The sequence below is a fragment of the Ochlerotatus camptorhynchus genome, unplaced genomic scaffold, assembly GCF_037179485.1.
Source record: "Ochlerotatus camptorhynchus isolate MF236.1 unplaced genomic scaffold, CSIRO-AGI_Acam_v1.1 ptg000002l, whole genome shotgun sequence".
NCBI lineage: Eukaryota > Metazoa > Arthropoda > Insecta > Diptera > Culicidae > Ochlerotatus > Ochlerotatus camptorhynchus.
Window position 1 is genome coordinate 1838656 of NW_027040494.1, and position 24577 is coordinate 1863232.

Genomic DNA, 24577 nt, shown 5'->3' on the forward strand with positions numbered 1-24577 from the left:
TTTATTCAAACAAAAAAGTTAGATTTTTGATTTTAATGATAATAGGAACCACCCTAGAATTCATTGTCATAAAAATGAGGGCCTAACTATAAGGAACAACTTTGTACAAGAGACTTTTAGTCTAAAGTTTCAATTTCAGGCTCAAAACATATCATTCCACCTAAATCTGCATTCTGGACCACTGTGCACTGGCATGTGCAAAAATTTCGTGAACTGTTTTCTGTCAGCGAAAGAAACAGACAAGATTATGTCATGTAGAATTTTGCTAATTTCTGGCAAACATATTGGAGGTGCAATTTAAAAAAAAAACAACATCGACCGCGTTACGAAAAGTGGTCAGGTTTTGACCACTTATAACTCTGTCCATAGCTGATGGATTTGAATTCTAAACAAACCAATCGAATCTGCTAAAAAAACTCTTGAACAATTTTCAATAGGTTTGCCTGCAAACAACGTTTCCCTTAAAAAATTTCAAAATCGAATTCCATCCGGTCTCGCCGAAGATCTCCAATATCACCAACGATCTGCTTTCCCGGGCGATCGACATTTCGCAATGTAACCTTCCTCCTAAGTTGGTCTTAGCTGATCCAGATTTCGCTTCACCAAGGATCGACATGGTTATCGATGCTCAGCTTTTTTTCAGCTTTCTACAGGTACCAGTTTAGGCCGGTCCTTATGAACACCAGCCTGTTCTCCAATGTACCGTGCTCAGATGGGTAGTTAGTGGACTTATCGTCATCGATACCACTACCCAAGGCTCGGCGCGAGTCGCTCTGTTGTGTACCACCAATGACTTATACCAACGACTGACTCGATTCTGGGAAGTCGACAGTCGCCCTCAAAGCCGTGGGCTATCCAAAGAGGAATTAGCTTGCAAGATGTACTTTTCCGAAACCACCACCCGCGACGAATAGTCCAGTATGTTGATTTCATGGCAGAACACATCGAACTTGGCCATATGGTTCCCGTAGCTCCGTTACAAGGCAACACCCGCTCATTCTATCTTCCTGCGTGGTTTTCGATGGGTTCAACAAGACTTCTACGGCAATCTCTCTCAATGACTGCCTCATGATGGGGCCAACTGTTCATTATACGCTATCGTCATCAGATTCTGCATATACGAGGTGGCTCTAGTTGCAGATGTTACCAAGATGTATCGCCAGATGTGGGTACATATGGTGATGCTAAGCGGTGCTGATACTGTGGAAGAAGTAATCCAGCTGTGTTCTAGAGAGCAGAGCACTCGAGTTCGAACTTCGAAAGTGGTCGTTTGTGGTCGCACACTCGGTCTGCTGTGGCACTCTGAATCGGATACCTTCCGATTCAAAGTTTCCGAGCGCTTCTCTGATAATCCAACCACGAAACGAATCGTGGTCTCCAAGACGTCCAAACTCCTTGATCCATTGGGCATCCTGCGATCATCACAGCCAAAGTGTTTGTCTTTAAAAGTTGAAACTGAGTTGGGACGAGGAGCTTTCCAGCTCGCTCAGCACCGTGTGCGATGACTACAGACTTGGTCTGGCTGCTCTAGGGTAATTTTCCATCCCTCGTTTGGTCAAAGCTCCAGGCGCCGGAGGTAACGTGCAACTTCATGGGTTTTGCTATGCGTCCCAGAGTGCTTACGGAGCATGCATCTAAATACTTGAGAAGTGTCGGAAGAAGTGGTGTCGTCACAACCCGTCTCCTAACCGCCAAATCCCGAGTAACTCCTATCCAAATCGTATCGGTTCCCTGCCTAGCTGTACTGCTCAGCCAATAGTACCAAACCGTTATGTTGAACCTTAACATTAATGCTAATGCTTATTTTTGGTATGATTCTTCAATCACTCTCCACTGGCTGCACAACCCACCATCCAACACTTTCGTGACAAACCGTGTCGCGGAGGTGCAGCGGCTTACGGATGGAAGCATCTGGAATCACATCGGCGGCCTGGAGAACCCTGCCGATCTCATCTCGAGGGCCATCGATTCCTGCGAGCTCGTTAACATCGCACTATGGTGGAAGGGTCCACCGGGGTTAATGTCCGATTCAGTGGAGTGGCTAAGTATGTTTCCAGTCCGAGACACCCGCGAATTTCCCCTCAAAGTCCTCGAGGTGAAGCTTCGTACGTTTGCAGCCGTTGATCGATCCTCCGAACCTCCGTGTTCACCCGTCACTAACGAAACTCACCCGCATCGCTGCATATTGCCGCTTATTCGTGCGGTACTATCGGGCCAAGATTGCTATAATCTTAACTTTCTTTGGTTATTATTTCATTTGCTGAAACATGTCTTATTGCTGAGAAAACATTTTTTTCAGTTAGATGATGGACGAAAATGTCAGACGTACCGCATTGTTATTGTTTTTCTTTAGGTTCTATTTACTTTGACACATTTAAAAAAAAAAAATCAAATGTAATTTTTTTCGACTCTCCATTCCAGATTGCATAAAACTCGCGTCATTCTATTCGTTAAGCTAATTTACACAAAATGACGCGAGCATTTTTTTATTCTGAATTATTGCGTCAAAAAAAAACTGCTTTTGAAAGTGAAAGTGACCTAGTGAGTAAATACAATTTTCAAAAAAAAGTTTTCTATTACACATCACTTCAGATTGCCAAAAGCTCTTGTTGCTGTTTTCCCTTTCCCTTCCCTTTGAAGTTTCCTTGTCCCAGTAGTTGTAGTAGTAGTAGTAGTAGTAAAATTACGTTCATTTTCCATTGATTATGATTTTACGTTGTTCGTACATTCCAATTTATTAGCCAGAAAGGCTAATTTGTTATTCTAATTTACGTGTTTACGTTTTTTAACTAGTGTACAGGATATTCCTTTGGGGTGTGTTTTGCTTGAATTTAAAAAGGAATTTGATATCCTATCCTAATAACTTAACCTAATTAGCAAGATCGCGTATGATATGGTGATATTGGTGATTTGTCATCTCAGACAGGCGTCTCTGAACCTTTCGAGGCTGAGCGTACTCCACTCCTCTAGTGTCTGAAGACTCACTGGATCTCAGAATTTCGAGTCCGTGAGGGACTGTTGAGGGTCATCCTAAGGATCTTGTTCTGGATCCTTTGGAGTTTGAGGTGATTTTCGTTCCGTACTCAATGGCGTGGGGATGATTTACTTGGGGACGGCAAGCTTGTTTTTAAGGGAAAGTGTGAACTTTCTGTTGATATTTAAGTGAGTAGAGCGACCTAATCAAGATTTTGCACTTGGTGGATGGTTTATCCACGTGGGAACGGAACAGCAACTTGATATCAAGGGTGAGACCAAGGTAGACGAATTCACTCGACCATTTAATGGGAGTATTATCAAGGTGGACTTTCAAGTTACCAGGCGGAACAAGCCTAGGTGAATTGGAGTGCGGGAATAGTGTGGTCTGTGTTTTAGCTGCATTGATACAAATCTTCCAGCTTTTGAAATAGTCGGATTAAACATCCAGGCCTGATTAGAGTTTTCTCGTCAGAGAACGATCCTTATAGATTATGGCAGTGTCATCCGCAAACATTGACAAAATACCACCACCCGGAAGAGGAGGAACATCTGACGACGTGAAGATGTTCAAGAGGATTGGACCAAGGAGGCTACCCTGGGGAACCCCATCATCAACGTTGAACGTATCAGAAGGTGAATTGTTCGAGAAGACCTGGAATGATCTGCCCTACAAGTAGTTTTTTAAGATCTCAACAAGGAAGATCGGGAAATTGTATCGCCATCTCAACGTCCAACAATACCATGGCAGATGTATTTGAAACGGACTTGTTCCTCTTGATGATGTTAGTAGCCCGTACGAGTTGGTGGATGGTAAAGTGGCCTTTGCTGAACCCGAAGTGCTATCTGAGAAGGATGTTATTATCATTTGAAAATACCAGTATCAATGCTGAGTATCAACTTTTCGAATATTTAGCTTCGGAAAAGAGGGGTTTTTTGCCAGGCTTGTGGATTGGAATGACTTTGGCTAACTTCCAGCATGTATGGAAGTAGCCAAGCACCAAAGACTTTTTGAAGACCGCTGCAAGGTGCTCGAAGAAGTCATGGAGGTTGACCACTCCATCGACACCCTCATGTTCTTGGTTGATTTAATGGGTGCTATCACCTCATCAGCCGATATTCTACTTTCGTCACGGACAACTACGGGAGTGGCAGCGACTCTAGACATTGCCTCCGATACTGCAGGCTCGTGGGGACTCACCATGGCTTGGCCAAGGTTATGCGAATTCACAAAGTGTTGACCAAGAGCATTGGCCTTTGAGTCAGGATGGATCCGAATTCTGATTAAGAGGGGAAAGGGGAGGAATGAGCTTCGCCTTATCTTTTAAAATCTTTGCCATTTTCCTGAACGGCTCAGCACAATCTGGGAGAGAGCGAATCTTGTTTGCAAAATCGTTATTTCTGAGATCCACCATTCTGGCTTGGATGGTTTTGTTAAAACGGCTGCAATTGGTCTTCAGGTTGGGCACCTGTACGCTGGTACTGCCTACGAATGATTTAGCGGAGTCTAATGAGGTCTTTAGTGAGCCCGTCAAGGCTCAGAGTATTACGCACCTGCCTCGATGCTGGTACATGTTGCTCTCTGGCCCGGGAAATCGGTTCAGGAGCGAAGACACCGGTCGATGTCATCGGTCGTTTCTGGCTGGACTTCATAGTCGATACTGGTGTTGCGTCGGGAAACTTCGAATCGGTTCACGGAGGAACCCACTTCGGCCACCACCGGATAGTGGTCCGAGCTGAGTTCTTGGTAAACCACAGGTTGTGAGATGTTGTTGGCCAAGTTGCTGATGTAGACGTCGATGGTAGCGTGAGAACCGGACCTACTCAACCGGGTGGAAGTGTCCGGACTCAACATGTTTCACTGCGCTTCCTTCAGGTCATTGTACAGGATGGTGTCGTTTTTATAGCGCCGACTGTTGTCCCAAGTTTGATATTTGGCGTTCAGGTCGCCAGCGACAGCTTGACAATATCTCGTCGCATTGCAGGTCTGCTGCTGACCCATCCCTGAAGTTGACTTGTTTGGGGCTGTAAGCCGCAACGACGGTGATGGTACCGACAGGAGTAGAAACTTCCACCCTTACGGCTTAAATTATCTTCAGCTGGAAGCTCGGCAGCAGCCTCCTTAGAGCGATGGCCACTCCTCCTCCCCCGGAACTGATTCAATCCAGCCTCACAAGTCGGAAATCGGGAAGGAAGACGTTAATCTCGGGCTTCAGGTGCGTTTCGGTGATGATGGCGGTATCCGATGTTTCGTTTGTTGAGGAATTCAACGAACTCGATGTTCTTGCTCTTGACCGAGCAAGCGTTCCAATTATAAATTTTGAAGGCTTCACGGTCTAAGGGGTAAACAACTCTGCATACTGTGCCAAAACACAGTATGTCACACTGATCGGCACAGTTCGGCACTTTAAGACACACACTGACAAGTAGGACACAAACAATATAATACAAAATGGCATCACTGTTGAGTGTTGACGTTTCGCCAATCGTCTCTAATGTCGTTTTCGTTTTTGCGGTGTAGCTACACCGGTGCTACACCGCCGAATACCGAAAAATTTTAGGGTGTAGCTATCGGTTGCACCATTGTTTACAAACAAATGATGATGAACTGTCAATGACTCGCGCTTATTGCTGCTTACACTATACCGGTGTAGTGTAGTAAAAACGAAAACGACATAAGGTTGACTGTTTTGTTTACCTCGAAGTGAACCTAGTGTTAGAAAATTATATTTCACACTTCAAACTTGAACCTGGTGAAACAGCGATTTAACCAAGGATTTAAAAATGGAAAACGGATGCCCAACGGGTTCAAGGATCGTTCCTTGCAACAGTTAGAAAAATACTGTAAGTATTCTCTGAACCATGATCACTTCATAACTAGCAAAAATCAGATCAACTCATACGATTCACAGCGAAAATCCTAGCGGCTCTCATTCAGAACAGCTTCAATTCGGGTTTCACACCTAAAGACCGATTCAAAGTAAATTTGGACGCATTCAAGTGATCATAACTCAGGAATTAAACAACATACACGGTTGATCAAAACGCCAAACAAAATGGTATTCATTCGATATATAACAAGTTATTATATTTCACCGTTTCGAACGAACTGTCGCACTTTACTTGTGATCGATGCCATCATGATCTGCACAGTCGCTGGTGACACTGTACCGGCGAACTTATTCCACTTTAAACGCATTTGTTGTGTATTTGTCACTTCTTTACCGCATCCTCGAAGTTTTCGCTTGACAATTGCCCAATATTTTTCGATCGGTCTGAACTCAGGGCAATTCGGAGGATTAATCTCTTTGGCGACGACATTAACATTGTTTGCAGCGTGCCATTCTAGTACCTCCTTAGAGTAGTGGCAACAATCAATACGAAACTAACGATTTTAAATTGGCTCACCACTTTAGTAGCCTATTGGTCCCAAGCAAACGATTAACGTACCCTATTCTAGTTGAAATTCTATTACTACACTATGTTTGTTTTGATTCGCTATGAAAATTTGACAGATAACATCAGGGGTGTGTGGATTAATGCAGAACATGCAGGGGTGAGTGAAATAGCTTGGGACTGCTTGGGACCGTTGTTCTGGTACTGAGTGAGCCAAAAATAATAATGATTTTCTTCTGGACCCAGTGGTCTTAGAGTTACCTCTATGGTAGTGGCAGCTGGCTAGATCCGGCCAAAATATAACGTTGGTGTTGTGTTGCCGAATGAAGGGTAAAATCCGCTTTTTCAGACACTCTATAATGTAAACCATTAACGTTATTGTGTGAGATGTGATGAAAATCTTGGTTTTAAGGCCACAACTGCAGATTCCTTGCCAAATCATTAGTTTCCGAGCAAACTTATAAGCAAAAACAAATTTATACCTGGAAGGGACATCCCCACGACCACTAAAAATTTCATCCGGGGCAGTGGTGGCACGAGTCCTGGAGTTTAACATTTTTCCTTAACATTTGATACTTTTTGCGATAACCATTTTGACGACACACAAAAACGAACTGGCAAGCGGCAAAAATGTCATGACATTTCTAAACTGTTTTCTGCCAGCGACAGAACATTTTCGCACAAAGAAGCAGACAAGACCGGCGGCGCGCGCGACATAAATTTATGTCGTGTAGAATTTTGCTGATTTCTGGCTAATTACTGCATTTATTTGATGTTTATTGCATGGAATTAAAAGATAAGAATGAAGACTGACCACTCATAACCATTGATGTTAAAATTATGCGTAAATAAGGGAGTTGGTAATTTACTGTCACACGCAAGCCTGCAGCTAAAATTTCATTACAATAAACTGTTTGGAAAAAATCAGGCTGCGAGATTTTATTTATTCTCTATCTCCGCTGTTCGCTTGGAATGTAGTTATAAACGGCCGCCCGTCTGCTGGCTGTTTTGTTTCGCTCTGGACGATGGTTTTTCAAAAAATGTACTGTTGCCACCTCTGATCCGGGGAATTGTTTATAATCCATTTTGACATATGTTTCTTCATCCATTAAAATACAGCCATCAAATTTCGTCAAAATTCGTTCGTATAGTAATCGTGCTCGCTTTTGGCCACTAAATTTTGTTTCAGGGAGCGATTCGGATGTTTACTAGCACAAAAAGGCTTATATCCTTCTCTTGAAAGGATGTTACGCACGGTGGAAAAGTTGTAATCGTATTTCTTTGCCAAATCACGTATGGAGACACCTGGGTTGCTTTTCACGTACCTCAACACCTTTCTCCTCAGTCCTTTGTCCCTAGTGCCACTTTTATGATAGATGCGCTGTACTATATCCACACTCAGAGTATCCTTGTAACGTTTGATTACAAGACTCACCGTTGACTTTGGGAATTTTAACACTTTTGTTATTTTTGAGGCAGACCACGAAGGGTTCTCTAGATGTTTGTGCACAATTAATTTTCTTTTCTCAAGTTCCATGATCCGTAATTTCGGGATGTGTCGATCAATCGAGGAAAACTTTTCACCAATTTCTTCGTCAATGAAACATCAACAAATGCCTGTCAAACGTTTTTTGTTCCAACCACCAAGGGCCACCGGTGGTGTATTAAACCGTGCGTCCAGATTTACTTTGAATCGAGCTTTACCGAGTCCTTCTTCCACACATGACGAGAGGGTTTTATCGATCCGGCAGTCAACACGGCCGAATCTCCAGCGATTGGTAAAATGCCTGGTAGATCTGATCGTAATGGACGATGGTACGGTTCGAAATGCGATCGGTGAATTCGTTGAGTTTACCTACGATGCAGACGGGTTGGGTCTCGTGTCCATGGAAATTAAAAACAATTCGGTAGACATGCAACGGCAGTTTATGCACGTTTGCAATACAAATCCCTGTAGGGACGAAAATTCCCTGAACGTTATAAAAATTGTTCCGCCTGTGGAGAAAATTTCGAGGAAGTCTCATCGTAAATTGATCGTACATACCGACTACACTGGTTAATGGCTATGGCTATGGAAATTAGAAGCTGGCCAAACCAACCAACACGGTTTCTCCTGTGCCCGCCCGCCCGTTGCCTTTGATGATTAATCCGCAACGAAACTACCGGAATGGAACTGTATACCGGGGATGGCGGGACATCTATATTTTGCTGTAATTGGTCCGAATTATAGAATATCCTGTCGTGGGTATTCGATCTCGAAGCGTACAACGACAAATCAAAGCAGGATCTTCAAGAGTTGAACCAACAATCAATACGAAACTAACGATTTTAAATTGGCTCACTACTAGCCTATTGGTCCCAAGCAAACGATTAACGTGCCCCATTCTAGTCGAAATTCTAGTACTACACAATGTTTGTTTTGATTCGCTATGAAAGTTTGACAGATAAAATGAGGGGTTAGTGGATTTTCCTATGTTTCGAGGGGTGAATCGATTAGCTTGGGACCGAAGATAGTACCAGAGCTGAGCCAAAAACTTGAGCACGTTTCTTCGGGACCTACTAGTCTTAGAGTTACATATATGGTTGAACCAACAATCAATACGAAACTAACGATTTTAAATTGGCTCACCACTTATAGCCTATTGGTCCCAAGCAAACGATTAACGTACCCTATTCTAGTTGAAATTCTATTACTACACTATGTTTGTTTTGATTCGCTATGAAAGTTTGACAGATAACATCAGGGGTGTGTGGATTCATGCAGAACATGCAGGGGTGAGTGAAATAGCTTGGGACTGCTTGGGACCGTTGTTCTGGTACTGAGTGAGCCAAAAATAATAATGGTTTTCTTCGGGACCCAGTGGTCTTAGAGTTACCTCTATGCTACTAGGCCGTTTCTTGTAGCTCTTGAATCACGAACCGTCCTCACTGATTAAGTTTGTGATCTGTGTTACCTGGGCGGAAACTTCTCGAGTTCTATGCAGTTCTATATGTACTGGATAAAGCGGGGAATATTTTGTGATTTTCATCGGTGACACATTGGCCATTGGTTTTTATTGGTGTTACATTGCGTAAGGTTTCACTGCGTGAACTTGATAGCTTGGTAGACTGGAACGGTTGGTGGTTCAGGTATTAGGCATCATACTCATCGACACATACTTCCGACTCGATCAGAAAAACTGGATCGAGGATGTTGCTCTTATGGTGGAATGTGGAATTGAACAACTACCTGTTTTTATTCTGGATTTGCTTTAGTCGAAGCGGTGGCAATTTCGTCTACCACTAATCAAGTTACTCATGTTCTTGAGAGAATGAAACTGAATGCTTGTCATGAACGATCAGAAAAATTGAAAATGTAAACACAATCTCAAAAGTCATTATTCCTTCAGCGTTGCCAAACTCATATTCCATGACATAATAATTAGCACACTTCGTTACGTTCGGCACAGCGTTTGGCACAGCTTTCGGCACAACTTAATCTCTAGGTACGCATTAAGATGTGCAGCGTTGAATACCCCTTGTCACGGTCCATACTTGTTGATGTGGGATACGGCAGCATGAAGCTATTCTGTTTGGGTCCTGCAGGTGCGCTGGATCATGATGACTTCTGTCACGAGTGTAACAAGTTGCGCCGTTGTAAGCAGAGTGTCTGCGTTCTCGATCGTTGGTGAAGGGGGAGCACCTTCATGCTGCCACGATAGCCCCGGATGTGGATAGGTGCTTCGGGATGCAGCGGTTGCTGCATATGACTGACGTCATGAGTTTTCCCGAGTTTTAGTTGTTGTGTGGAAGTGGCGGAAGACAACGAGGTATGTTACGGGATAGCTGAAGTGCTGAGTGCAAAATCACAGTGATTCGAAAGGATGATGTACCTCAAGTATATTTTCCACGATCGAACATTTTCACGAAACAGCTTGGGATTCAAGAATTACAGGATGGCTCTTTCTACCCTATCGTTCACATCCAAGAAACAACCCGAGGAGGAATTACTGAAGGCCTACATGAATCACATATCAAATATCTGACGAAAATGTCGGGTGAAGCAGTACGGTAAGTCCGTTAATACGTTAATAAGGTAATAAATTTGTTTACAATGCGTTTCTGAACTCTCCTGATGATTGTTATAAATGGATATTATAAAAATCTTGATATTATTTTTTTTAGATTGCCTAGCCCAACAGACCAAACAACTAGTGAAATACAATCGAATGAAGAAGTCCCAGACGTTTGCCGCTCAAGCTCAGCGTTGCCAACATCAACGTCTAAAAGGGACTGTATGAACATCGCTACAATCAACGTATGCGGATGCGCCACCGAATCGAAAAGAGATGCCATTGATCTAGAGCTTAGTGACCCTAATAAAAATTTTATGGTTAATTTGCTTAACGACGTGTTCTGGGTATCATCCAAACCATTTGTGGAATAGTTCAATGATTTGGGTTATCGTTCGTTTATGGTTATTTTTTATTAGGGGAACGATACATTGATGTGTGTGGTCTTTTTTTTTTCCTTTGGTTTGTTTTTTTTCCGTCGATCTTGTTTTCCGTGCTGAGCACCAATGCTACCGACGTGCCAGGAAGGCAGCTCCCACACCTGGACCCTACCTATCGACCCATCAACTCATGAACCGGGGACCAACGGCTTTACTTCCCATCCGAAGGAAGGCGTGATCAGAGATATTATGCCTCAGAACATCCCGGCGGCGCCGACTGGGATTGAACCCAGGCCTACTGGGGTGAGAGGTAATCACGCTTACCACTACACCACCGGCGCCGTTTTGTGTGTGGTCTTCAAGAAACCAGAATTTCTTGGGGAGAAACAACGACCCGCAACTACCAATGGCATTTGAGCCCGATTGAAACTAAAACTGGTCATCGATGAATCGGGATATTGGTACGTCGGAACTATGGTATCAAAATCAAGAACTTCAGAGCTGTCTCGGAAAACATGGCTTCAGCATGGGTATCAAAGGGAGAGAGAGGACTATTTTTAATAGTCGTCAGCGACAAAAGGATGCCAGTGGTTTTTGCAGAGCTGTCTATTATTTTATCAAAAATACCCCCAGAGGATGACTACGTCATCATCGGTGATTTCAATGGTCATATCGGAAGGAGGGATGTAGATGAACATTAAAAAAAAAATTATCGGCCATCGGTTGCTGCATGAGGAAAGCAACGAAAATGGAATCTTCACGCTACAGTTAGTTGTACAGTACGAGCTGATTGTGTGTAATACATTTGCTTATTTGCAAGATCAAAAAGTGTGATGTCAACTTGGAGTAATAAGAACGCGGTGTCGCAAATAGATCACATGATGATGCCACTAAACCGGCAAATAAGAGTAAACGAGAAGAACATTTGGGGCCTCCCTTAGCTCAGTCGGTAAAGGCGCAGCTACAAAGCAAGACCATGCTGGAGGTGGCTGGGTTCAATTCCCGGTCTGGTCTAGGAATTTTTTAGGTTGGAAAATTTCTAGACTTCCCTGGGTATAGAGTATGATTGTACTTGCCACACAATTATACCAATGCAAAAACAGTACAGGCATCGAAAGCTCTCAATTAATAACTGTGGAAGTGCATTAGAACACTAAGTTGAGAGCACGCAATAAGCTAATATGCGATATGCAATAGGCTTGAAATGCGAAGAAGAAAAGAAGAAGAAGAAGAAGAAGAAGAAGAAGAAGAAGAAGAGAAGAACATCAAAGCATGCTGCCCCCAAAATTTCAAATCTGATCACAGGCTATTGATGGGGTCTGTGAAGAAAATGTTCTATCCAAACCAAATCAATCGCAAAACAGGTCGCGTGAAAGAAACTCGCCAGAGCATCAAACAGGGATGGGACGTACAACTCCTGCGAAACCCAGATTTACGGAAAAAGTTTGCGGAGGAAATTATATTGAGGATGAACAACAACAACTTCGAGTTGGACACAGATCAACGGTGGAACAAACTTAAGAAGGTGATATCAGAAGCAGCTAACGACGTACTTCCAAAGGGAAAAAAGGAACCTCAATCACCAAACACAAAACGCGCTTATCGAGCACTGCAAAGGAAGCTGCACAGACAGTGGAAATTTTCGGATGTGGATAGATGCCATTGAGAAGTAGTATATGCCAGGAGTGAACTAGAAAGAGTAAAAAGGGAACATGTTTGGAAAACTTGGAGGCAATTCTTCGAGGAGATTGATAAGGTTGAACCTTTTCAACGTTTGAGATGCACGTATAAATTTCTCAAACAATAAAAAGTACCAAATGCGGAAATCTACTACGAATACTGGCAATCAATTCAAATGGCTAGAGTCAGTGTATGAGTCTGTTGTTACAGATCATAACAAACTCTTTCTTCCTGAAGCTGGTGAGTACATCCCTGCACCATCAAAGATGGACATTGAAGCAATCATCCAAGGCTTCATAAGTGGTACTTGTCCGGGACCAGACGGTTTAAATGTGGAATTGTTGAAAAATGTACCCAAGGAGTATATGAACGAACTTCATACAGTGATTGAAAATATTTGGCTCAAAAACAGAGCTCCTGAAGATATTTCGGAAACTATTCAGATACCGATTCCAAAGAAGCTGTATCCTAAGGAGACAAGTGATTTCTGTAAAATAACTCTTTGTAACGTGGTTTACAAAATTGTAGCCAGCTACCTACTCATGAAATTGGATGAAACCACCGAAGAAATCCCATAATACCAAGCTGCATTTCTGAGGAACCGGTCCGTGGAAGACCACATTTTCTCCTCTAAAAGGATCATGGAGGAATCGTGGAACAAAGGAGATGAACTCTTTGTATTCTCTTTGGATATCCGGCAAGCTTTCGGGGTGGATCAAAATTCATTAGTTGATGCATAAAAGTTCATGAAGGTCCCAAACTTTTTAATCAATATAATTATATAATTGGGCCTGAATGAGAGAACGTCTTTGAGGTGCTCAAATAAAAGAACTCCAAAAGTACTGAAGGGTAGAGGAGTAAAGCAAGGGTGTCCCCTTTCCCCCAGACTCTTTTACCATAACACTACATCATGTACTGAGTCACTTGAAAGAACGTTTTCCTTACATCTCACTGGGTCAGAATGAAGGAATGTCGCCACCAGTAATTTTCACTTACGCAGACGACATTCTGATCGTATGCAGCAGTATGGATCAACTGGATGAAATTGTACGGGTTCTGAAAGAGCTCTTAGCAGAATCAGGATTAATTGTGCATTCCGGAAAATCAGAACTCATTGTAAGGGACCCAAAGTCAACCAAGGTAGCAGTTGAAGATATGTTCAGAATTGCTGAAATGGAGATAAAAGCTCAGCCAATCATGAAGTACCTGGGAATATATCTAACCGTTACGCTAAACAGACCGGACAATGTAAAGAAAAGGTGCTTGCAAGGAACGAGGGCAAATAAAATGATTCTTCCGTTCTTGCTAAAGAACAAACCTCCTTTGGAGAATTTATGCAACGGTAATTGTTCCCACGATTGTTTTTGGACTAAATGCCATGGCTCTGACGGCGCACTATCGTAGAACCCTTCGAAGGTATGAGCGTAAAATTGTGCAAGAATGGTACAAAGCTTGTGGAGGCAATGAGGAGCAGACAACGAGGAAGCTGCTGATGGGTCGTACTATTGGGAAAAAAGTTAAAACTTACCGAATTCTCTATTGGGGTCATATAGCGCCAAGGGACTTTTTTTTTGGGCTACAAAATGGTGAGTTGACAACCTGGAAGAAGCGGAATACCTAGCCCTGGTCCTCACAAGTTCCTACTTCACGCCTCCTCGAGTCATATGATAACAAAAGACTACCAGCTGAAACATGGACACAGCTGGGTGGCGTAGCCTGGGCAATGTTGCCAGTCCGGCAATAGCAAAGTGAAGAGGTGCGACGCGAACACTGGCGCGGTAACTATAGTACGGTGATAGAGGAAATGCTTCACCAAACCCGAACGTCTGTTCACCATGGAGGTGCGGCTCAAAACGGCGTCTGTTCTCCATGTTAGGAGCAGCTGATCACCGTCCTAGTGCCAGCGTGGGACTCTAAACAGAGCTGTGCACGATGGCCCCCCGGCGAGACAGGGGGTTGGGGCAGGCCCAACAAGCCACCCTGAAAAAAAAACAAAGTTGCAAATATCGAAGAAAGAAATACGGATCGGAACAATCGGCACAGACCTACGCGACGAAATAAGGACTACGATTGGAAACTCGGAACATGGAACTGCAAATCGCTCGGCTTCCCGGGTTGCGATAGGTTAATCTATGACGAACTTCAACCACGCAACTTTGAAGTCGTAGCACTGCAGGAACTTTGCTGGACGGGACAAAAGGTATGGAAAAGCGGGCATCGAGCGGCTACTTTCTACCAGAGCTGTGGCACCACCAACGAGCTGGGAACCGGCTTTGTAGTGCTGGGTAAGATGCGCCAACACGTGATTGGTTGGCAGCCGATCAACGAGAGGATGTGCAAGTTGAGGATTAAGGGCCGTTTCATCACCTACAGCATCATCAACGTGCACTGCCCACACGAAGGGAGACCCGACGACGAGAAAGAAGCGTTCTATGCGCAGCTGGAGCAGGTGTACGACGGCTGTTCGCAACGGGACGTCAAAATCGTCATCGGCGACATGAACGCTCAGGTAGGACGGGAGGCAATGTATAGACCGGCAATCGGGCCAAACAGCCTGCATGCCGTATCGAACGACAACGGCCAACGATGCGTGAACTTTGCAGCCTCCCGGGGTATGGTAGTTCGAAGTACCTTTTTCCCCCCTGAAGCCACCTGGAGATCACCTGACCAAATAAAAATCAAATCAGATTGACCGCCCACGGTTGCTGCTCTGTTATTACCAGATCAGCTGCAATTACACAGAGAACCAACAGATGATGTTTGGGACTAACATTCATCCTCAATGTGTAAGAACTGGAGATCTAATATTTAGCAATACCAGCGCCGGCCGTGTCCGAATGCAGGTCAACTAGGGAATGGGAAGGAATGTGTTGACGTAGTACTCGCTGTGAAGGAAACCGAGAAATCCTCTGCGCTTCCACGAGAAATCACTGGGATGTTGGATGTGGGGAAAGGTTGCACGCACACGCAGGGATCGTTTTTTGGTAGAGCGATTATAATACACAAACACACACACACACACACACACGCGCGAACACTTATCCAATTTCTATTTTTAGATCAGGACCCACACTGCGGTAAGTGATGCGATCGGTGTTAAAGAAGAATTTGTTTTCATTAAAATCTAGTGGGTATAGAATAAGGCAAAGTGAAAAATTGCAAGGAAGGGGACGGGCCTGGGATTGAACTCCCGACCTTCTGCTCAGTAAGCAGAAACGGTAACCACTGAGCTACCGAGCCTCGTTACCTGGAGATCACCTGACCAACACACAGAAAACCAAATCGATCACGTTCTAATCGACGGGAAACTCTTCTCCGACATTATCAACGTCCGCACGTACCGCAGTGCGAACATAGATTCGGACCACTACCTAGTTGCAGTATGCATGCGCTCAAAACTCTCGACGGTGCATAACACACGTCGAAGTCGAACGCCGCGACCCAACATTGAGCAACTACGGGACGCCGGAGTTGCCCAGGACTACGCGCAGCAGCTGGAAGTTGCACTACCCACAGAAGAGAGACATCCGTTCAGCCATAGGTAGTACTGCTGCAGCGGCACTAGGTACTGCAATCCCGGACCGAAGAAATGACTGGTTTGACGGCGAATGCAAACTGTTAGTAGAGTAGAAGAATGCAGCACGGGCGAGAATGCTGCAACACCGCACGAGACTGAATGTGGAGCGATACAGACAAGCGCGGAACAGACAAAACTCGGTTTTCCGAAGGAAGAAGCGTCAGCAGGAAGACCGAGATCGCGAGGCGATGGAAAATCTGTACCACGTAAACGACACACGGAAGTTCTACGAGAAGCTAAATAGTTCGCGCAAAGGCTACGTGCCGCAAGCCGATATGTGCAAGGACTTGGACGGTAACCTTCTCACGAACGAGTGTGAGGTGATTGAGAGGTGGAAGCAGTACTATGACGAGCACCTCAACGGTGAAGCAGCAGAAAACGAAGGTGCCACGGCAACAGACCTTGGAGTACGCGCAGAAGACGACAGGCTACCGGCCCCTGATCTTCAAGAAGTTGAGGAGGAGATCGGTCGGCTGAAAAACAACAAAGCAACTGGTGTAGATCAACTACCAAGTGAGCTATTAAAATACGGTGGTGAAGCACTGGCTAGAGCGCTGCACTGGGTAGTTGCCAAGATTTGGGAGGAGGAGATATTAACGGAGGAGTGGATGGAAGGTGTCGTATGCCCAATCTTCAAAAAGGGCGACAAGTTGGATTGCTGCAACTACCGCGCGATCACACTGCTGAGCGCCGCCTACAAGGTACTCTCCCAAATTCTATGCCGCCGTCTGTCACCATATGCAAGAGAGTTCGTGGGGCATTACCAGGCGGGATTCATGGGTGCCCGCGCGACCACGGACCAAATGTTCGCGATTCGGCAGGTTCTGCAGAAATGCCGCGAATACAACGTGCCCACACATTATTTGTTCATCGATTTCAAATCTGCATACGACACAATCGATCGAGATCAGCTATGGCAGATTATGCACGAGTACGGATTTCCGGATAAACTGACGCGATTGGTCAAGGCGACGATGGATCGAGTGATGTGCGTTGTTCGAGTATCGGGGACACTCTCGAGTCCCTTTGAATCCCGAAGGGGGTTACGGCAGGGTGATGGACTTTCGTGTCTGCTGTTCAACATCGCGTTAGAAGGTGTGATCAGAAGAGCTGGGATAGACACGAGTGGCACGATATTCAAGAAGATCATCCAGCTCCTTGGCTTCGCCGATGACATTGACATTATGGCACGGAACTTTGAGATGACGGTGGAAACGAACATCAGACTGAAGGCTGAAGCTAGACGGATTGGACTTGCCATCAACGCATCAAAGACAAAATACATGAAAGCAAGAGGTTCTAGGGAAAACAATGTTAGCCTCCCACCCCGAGTTCAGATTGACGGTGACGAAATCGAGGTGGTCGATGAGTTCGTGTATTTGGGCTCACTGGTGACCGCCGAAAATGATACCAGCAGAGAAATTCAAAGACGCATTATGGCAGGGAATCGTGCCTACTTTGGACTCCGGAGGACGCTCCGGTTGAATAAAATTCGCCGCCGCACGAAGTTGACTGTCTACAAGACGCTGATTAGACCGGTGGTCCTTTACGGCCACGAGACCTGGACTATGCTCGTGGAGGACCAACGCGCCCTTGGTGTTTTCGAACGGAAGGTGTTGCGTACCATCTACGGTGGAGTGCAGATGGATGACGGAACGTGGAGGAGGCGAATGAACCACGAATTGCACCAGCTGCTGGGAGAACCATCCATCGTCCACATTGCTAAAATTGGGCGACTACGGTGGGCTGGGCACGTCGTAAGAATGCCGCACGACGACCCAGTGAAAATGGTTCTAGAAAGCGACCCAACAGGAACAAGAAGAAGAGGCGCGCAGCGGGCAAGGTGGATCGACCAAGTAGAAGGTGACCTGCGGACCCTTCGCAGACTACGAGGCTGGCGAACTGTGGCCATGGATCGAGTAGAGTGGAGACGACTTCTTCGGACAGCAGAGGACAACAAGGCCTTAGCCTGATTGGTAAGGTAAGTAAGCGCGAAGGGACGAAAATCATTTGCTACAAGCAGCATTTAACCTTCGATTACGAAGTCCAAAAAGATTCTGCATACCATGTGATACATGGTTCGTTTCATTGGACAAAGAATTACAGTCATTCTTTAAGACAAAAGCCAACTTCGAAGGAATACTTCATGACAGAGATACGTTGAAGAAAGAGGCTGCAAAGTTATACTTATTAAATGAATCATCAAACGAAAGCGATGATGGTTGGATGAACATTATCAATGGGGCAGGCAATAAATACGATGGAAACAATAATGAAAATCATTAATTTATATTGAGACGGCTGAGGTGTTAAAGTAAGGCTCATTTCCGTATTTCCTTTTCCCAACTCCTTTTCCTCTCCTTCCCATCCCTTCTTCTCTTTTCAGAAAGTGAGTAATGGCGCTATAACCATATGACAAGAGTTAGTGCTCAGGTCCCAACCGCTAGAAGAAAATGGAGCATCACTTAACCTTTTTAGACTAGATGCTCCCAACGACAAATGATTTATAAATAACAATACAACGGAACGTACGGTACGAGATGTCCACGTTTCATCCATTTATTGGATTTTGAAGCATCGTGTTTAAGTCTTGGATTTAAACAGGCCCGATGTTTCTAAATCATCTTGCCCCTTAAATGCTGCACAGTAGGGCTGGCCGTTTTGATATATTTTGCGCATTTATGCAATGTAAAAAAAAGTGATGGAGGTATATCTATCATTTTCCAGGATGCTTTCATGAATTGGCTGTGTTGGTGTTAGATTAGATTAGATTAGATTAGATTAGATTAGATTAGATTAGATTAGATTAGATTAGATTAGATTAGATTAGATTAGATTAGATTAGATTAGATTAGATAAGATTAGATTAGATTAGATTGAGTGGAAGTGGCGGAAGACAGGAATTTGACGCTCGTTATTTTCTGGCAACCTTCTGTGGCCAGGTTGATTCTGCTTAGAGGCTTTTTTGCGGATATTAATGAATTCCACTAGCTTCGGGCATGTCTTCCTGGTTGTCCGATGTGCTGCACCACAATTGGCATATTTGGGATCTGCGTCCTTCATTAGATCGCAGGCATCAGGAGTGTGCTGCTTGCCACAATTGTTGCAGCGGTAGGCCATGTGGCAGTTTCTCATTCCATGCCCGAACAGCATGCAGTTTGCGCATTGGGTGATATCACGGTGGACTGGCTTGTACCGTTCCCAAATCACCACGATGTGGAAATGGACCCGAATGCTTTAAGCATATTGAATTCCTTTCCAGGTGTACTAGATACAGCTGGTCAAGGTACTTACGTGAAGCGTCATGACGATTCATCTTGAAGATCTTGATTGGCTTGAGTCAATTTTGCTTCAAGTCATCCGACAGTGAGACTGTTTCTATGTCGGGAAGGCCACGCAAGACCACCTTGAGCGGCTTGGTCGCCTCAATATCGAGAGAAATACTCCACGTTTTTCTCCTTCAACAACGCCTCGGCAGCCTTGTAGTGGTTCTTCGCTGGGACCATCAGCTTGATGCCTTCAGTGCACAGTGCACTTGAGACCCCGATGTCGCGTTAACACGCGGTGGATTCCCCATACTGGGGTCGTGTAATGCTTCACCAAACACCGCGAAAAAAGAACTGGCGAACAACTAATGGCCCTTCATCTTAAAAACTTGTGGATAATTTTCTTCATCCGATGTTTTTTGATTACCGAGCAAAAAATCAAAGAATTTTATCTCGCGTATCATTTGAAAAGGGCCTATCCTCGTTGATCGATTCTCTTCATCGACTTTCTCTTTGGTTTACCACGGCAACATGAACGAATTTTTCGCTATGCTCGCAGCATCGTTCGACAAAATACGATGTTAGTTTGTGCCTGAAACAACACACTCAATAGAAAATGCAATTGCAGTCGGGTTATTCGCAAAAAAGAAAATCGATGAAGAGATTCGATCAACAGTGATAGGCCCTTTTCTCGTGTTGCGCGAGTTATAAGTTTTTTTTTTCATTTTCTTCCTGAACTTACTTACTGGATATTCCGAGACAGTTATTAGAATATTCATTATGTGTTTTTAATTGTTTCTTTATTAATTTATCTTAGAGAGTGAATTGAGCTACAGACATATTATGAAAATAATTTCGCTTTGTTATCATCTGGCAGTGCATGCGCATAAGACCGATGCACAATTTTTAATTTTCTCTCCACAGTGCTCAACTGGTTCCAATTTGAGTCTTGATCATCCTACCAATATTTTCATTCATTTAAATTTAGTTAAAAACTGACTGTGCACGGCAAATTTGAAGTGCATATGGGACTTACTATGGGATCTATTTGATCATATTTTTTTGACAATTCACCATATTTATCTCTAAAAATATTTGATAGCTGTGCTTGTATGAATTTTTTTCAGCTGCAACTTTACTGAAAACTACTTTTCGATTGAATGTAAGACACAAACGTTATTAATAGTTCAACTCGCTCATGTCTTATGGTCTTGCTCAGTCAACTGCTAAGCAGACAACACTGGTGTTTTTGGCGTGTGAAAAGAGGCCAAAAGTCAAGGCTACTATGTCACGCTGCCCAATACAATGTTGCCTACAAAGCAGTTGCTTGATCATGTCATAAGATTACCATTTACTTAAATAATTAATAATTAATACATTTCACGCGAATGGTAAGCTCTATAAAAAGACACTAGAATTATGGATGAGACAATAATGTAAAGAGATAGAGGAATAAAGGATGCAACAAGGAAGCAAACTGCAATTAAGTCGCCGAGTAGGAAGAATTAGAAAATATTTTGCACTTTTGATTTTCAAACTCCGTTGAGTTGTTTAAAAGACATTTAAAACTATAAAATAAACGAATTGAAAAAAAACAATCTATTTCTTTTGTCGCTTTACTAAAAAACATAAGCATAGTTGCAGCATAGTTGAAGCTGAGAAGATTTCCTACAAGAATAGCTCTCGAACTTTTTTAGAGCAATATATAAAAAGGGAAGTTTGGATTTCCCATAGTAATTCTCAAACAAACTTCAAATGGTTTGTGCACAGTCAGTTTCTAACCTAACGGATTCAAATTTTGAGAAGCTTATTAGGACCCGAGGACCGTGGAACGAAAATTTCAAATTGTGCTTCAGTCTGATGCGCATCTCCATCTACATATTGCAATTAAAAGAAAGCTTCATTATGAAAAACCACTGGTTGTACCAGTGAACAGTCTTATCACAGTTGCGGATTATCCTCTATGAACCTTCCGGGCACTAGAAACCTAGCTATTCCCGAGCGTTCGGATGAACGGCATCTCCGGCGTTGGGCATTTAAAGTAGGAAAATTCTTGCTCCCAACTGCCGGACTTCCCACCGACCGGTTCGAACATGTTGTTCCACAGAGCATTCGAAGCGCGCGCGTAACCCTTCTGGCTCAGATGGAAGCAGTCCATGGACATGTAGCTGAAGTCGGTGCCACCGTTCGGCCCCTCCGGAAACGAGATATTCATAATGAACGGCTGGAAAACCACCCCGAAGTCGGGCTTGCTATTGAATTCCTTTCGATTGGCGATGTCCATCTGTAGGAGATTCCATTTCTCGATCAGTTTGATGTAACGTTTCCTCTCTCGGGCAAAGCGCGTTGCCATAAAGCAGGGACATTCGATCACGTGCATCGTGACACATTCCTGCGGTTTTCCCTTGAGCTGGGTCAGGACGTCGACATCTGTGTGTGGAAGAAAGGTGACAATGTCATAATTATATGATGGCAATTCGATATAGCCTCAGCGATACGAATCGAACTTACTTGGACTTGCTACAAGGTTCACGAAGGTACGTGGTAGATAATCCCGGAATGTTCTTAAGGCAGACAGGATGTTTTTCTCGTGGTACATCAAGGTTTTCTCCGGTGGATTCGTGTAGCATATGTTAGCGCAAAAGTCATTACCTCCTATGAGTATAGTTATTAATTTCCAGTGGTTTTTAATATCGACTCGTGGATCAGAGAGCATTCGTTTGACTAGGTTTCTCGCCATGTGCGGAATATCTTGACTCATAGCACCTCCTTCGGCTGCATTGAAACTGTTGATCTCAATTACAATTTATTACAATCAGTACAATTTCAACATGGTACACTGGTACTTACCGCGATGCTTTTCTAATTGAAATACTATCCTTGATTGGATACCCGTACAGATTTGGATTGAATTCTTTCAGTATGTTCGGTAATGTGAGAAACTGCCTCCAGTTGCCTTGACCTCCAATGCTCCAAGAGAGACCTTTGTTCTCAACTAAAACCTCAAGCATATTGGTAGCCATAGCTCCGTTGCCGGCTGTTAGTGAGTCTCCAATGGCTCCCACAATGTCTATATCTCCGGGACGTAACCTGTCCACAGAGGTGGGAACCGTTGGACTCCTCATTCCAGTCGTGTTACAGAAAAATGGTACATCCTCAGCGTATTGCGTTTGAACTTTCTGAAAATGTCAATAATCGGTTGCTCTTGGTTGGTTTATCATAAATTGATAGGAGTCCTCTACTACTTACCCCCTTTCGTTGGTTTGCTTTGAACTTATTCCTGTCATCCCCGGTGGTACCGATAAAGTTAAGTGCAAAGCCGCGAAAACTGCGTAGCTTTTCCACAAAAATCGGTGAGTCCAGTGAGGTGATTTGTGCCTGCCCGTAGCTGTGCGGCATTAGGAGCAAGAGTATCGTGCCGATATGAAGCATTTTGTGCAGTGCATCTGATGGCCTGGGAAAGTACATGCTGGGTGCTGGTGTGGTATGGAGTGGTGTATTTACAAGCAAACAAGTGCAGAAAGCTGTTGAATTAGTACATTTTTAGATTTTTTTGATTTTATTTTTTAGCCTAGTTCTATTTTTTTCCATTCTTGATTATTGATATTCATTTTCTATATGGGGAAATGGATGTAATGTCAGCCTAAATGCTCCTTATTTGGGCCCATACATAAATTCAGCAATCGACTAAATTTTCAATAGCGACCAAAAATATTCATTAGTATCGTCCCAATGACGCGTTCATCTAGATAAAATTGATAAATAGCAGATTTTTAGCGATGAGCCCAATCTTAGATCCATAGGCTAACATTAGAGCCATTTCCTTTTTGCTTTTTTCCACGCATTCTTTTTCGTTCCTCTCTTTCAATAGGCCTTAGATCCAATTTTGGGCCTACTTAGCACAATGCGCCCTTTGCCTCTATTTTTCGAGTGGATTTTTTTCTTCTCAAAATGGAATGTTTTCATTGCAGATTTATTCTATTTTTTTACCTTTCCATACGTACCATAAGGTTTGCTCAGTGCTGGAAAAGTTCGTGATATTTAACGAAGTTCACCATGGGAAAAGTTCGCGAGTCATAGTGAGTTATCGCGAACTTTTCCATCACTGGATTTGCTAAAGAAAAACAAATTTTTGAGATATGTGTTAAAAATCTAACTTGACCCCAAACTCGGCCTACGAATTCTAAATTAGGCCTAATGCATTGAAACGCCATTCAAACACCATTGAATTCACTCCGCCCTATCAGATGAAGATAAAAATTGATTCGGTCGGAGCGCTTCTTTTGTGTTTGAGAAAAATTGGTGTAAACATTCATATCACGCGTTCTCATTGACTTCGTTCGGTAGCTTATTAACTAAAGTATCGTACCAAACACATAATTGACATAATTGACTTGTTAACTCTAAAATAATGGATTTATTTGATGTTTTCTGCTCGATAGGCCCAAAATGGACGATTAGGCCGAAGTAGTTCTCTGCTCTATTTAAGTTGAAACTTGTTTAATTAGAAGGGATATGGTCTTAATTGCAATGAAGAAAATGTTTATCCACAATTAATTCTTAATTTTAACAATTATTTTTTCGCTTTCTAAACTGTCTCTGATTGCTATTAAGGCGATTCCTTGTAGAGTTCACAAATGACCACCACGTAGGCTATACATGCATTACCACTTCGAATTTTCGACTCCCAAGTAAAAATTCTGCAATCATTTGGCATCCACTCTGATTTATGATGGTTTTATAATGGTAATGAACAATCCATTTAGTGTAAATACAGCATTTCACAGTGTAAAACGTTCCTGCTTAGTAGTTCACCTTTTCGCTGTTTTATCTGGCGAGAAGTCAAAAACTGTCTTGTTTTAAAATTAAATTTAAAATAGCTCTCAATCCCACCATACAACTGTTTGGCGCGAAAACGTGGCGCATCACGCCACGTAGCTCCACCAGTAGGAGACAGGTAACATAATTTTCTAATGTAAGCATATTTAGTCTTTAAAACGGTAGAGCACACGAGGCTCTACCTCTTTTTCATCATAAATGTGTAACGTGTAAGATCGGTAATAAATAGTGTTAGCATTAAAAGTTCTTTTTAAAAAGTGAACTATGAAGAAAGATCCCTTAACTGGTGTCAGAAGTGGGATCATCGTGAGTGTAACATAAAGAGACCGGAGTGAAAGTGCTTCGAGGATCAAGTGCATAGTTAGAGAACCTAAACCTCTGAACATCGACTTTTGAGAAAGCCGCATCACGTAT

At 43.4% G+C, this 24577-nt stretch overlaps 2 protein-coding genes across 3 annotated transcripts in view; one reads left to right on the forward strand and one right to left on the reverse strand.

The window, feature by feature from the left end:
- The window catches only part of LOC135705241 (HMG box-containing protein 4), a 153662-nt gene that overhangs the window by 38200 nt on the left and 90885 nt on the right, over positions 1-24577 (forward strand). The window lies entirely within an intron of this gene.
- LOC135705101 (phospholipase B1, membrane-associated) overlaps positions 20098-24577 on the reverse strand; it is a 67322-nt gene continuing 62842 nt past the window's right edge. Inside the window, exons 2-5 of one of the 2 annotated variants that reach the window (XM_065226778.1) lie at positions 22574-22800; positions 22175-22503; positions 21836-22110; positions 20098-21754 (exon numbers count right to left, since the gene is read on the reverse strand). In XM_065226778.1, the coding sequence (XP_065082850.1) occupies positions 21312-21754; positions 21836-22110; positions 22175-22503; positions 22574-22792 (1266 nt within the window). In that variant the 5' untranslated portion in view covers positions 22793-22800 and the 3' untranslated portion in view covers positions 20098-21311. Of the gene's footprint in view, positions 21755-21835; positions 22111-22174; positions 22504-22573; positions 22849-24577 lie in introns of both variants that reach the window. The other variant, XM_065226705.1, reaches the window with a different exon arrangement.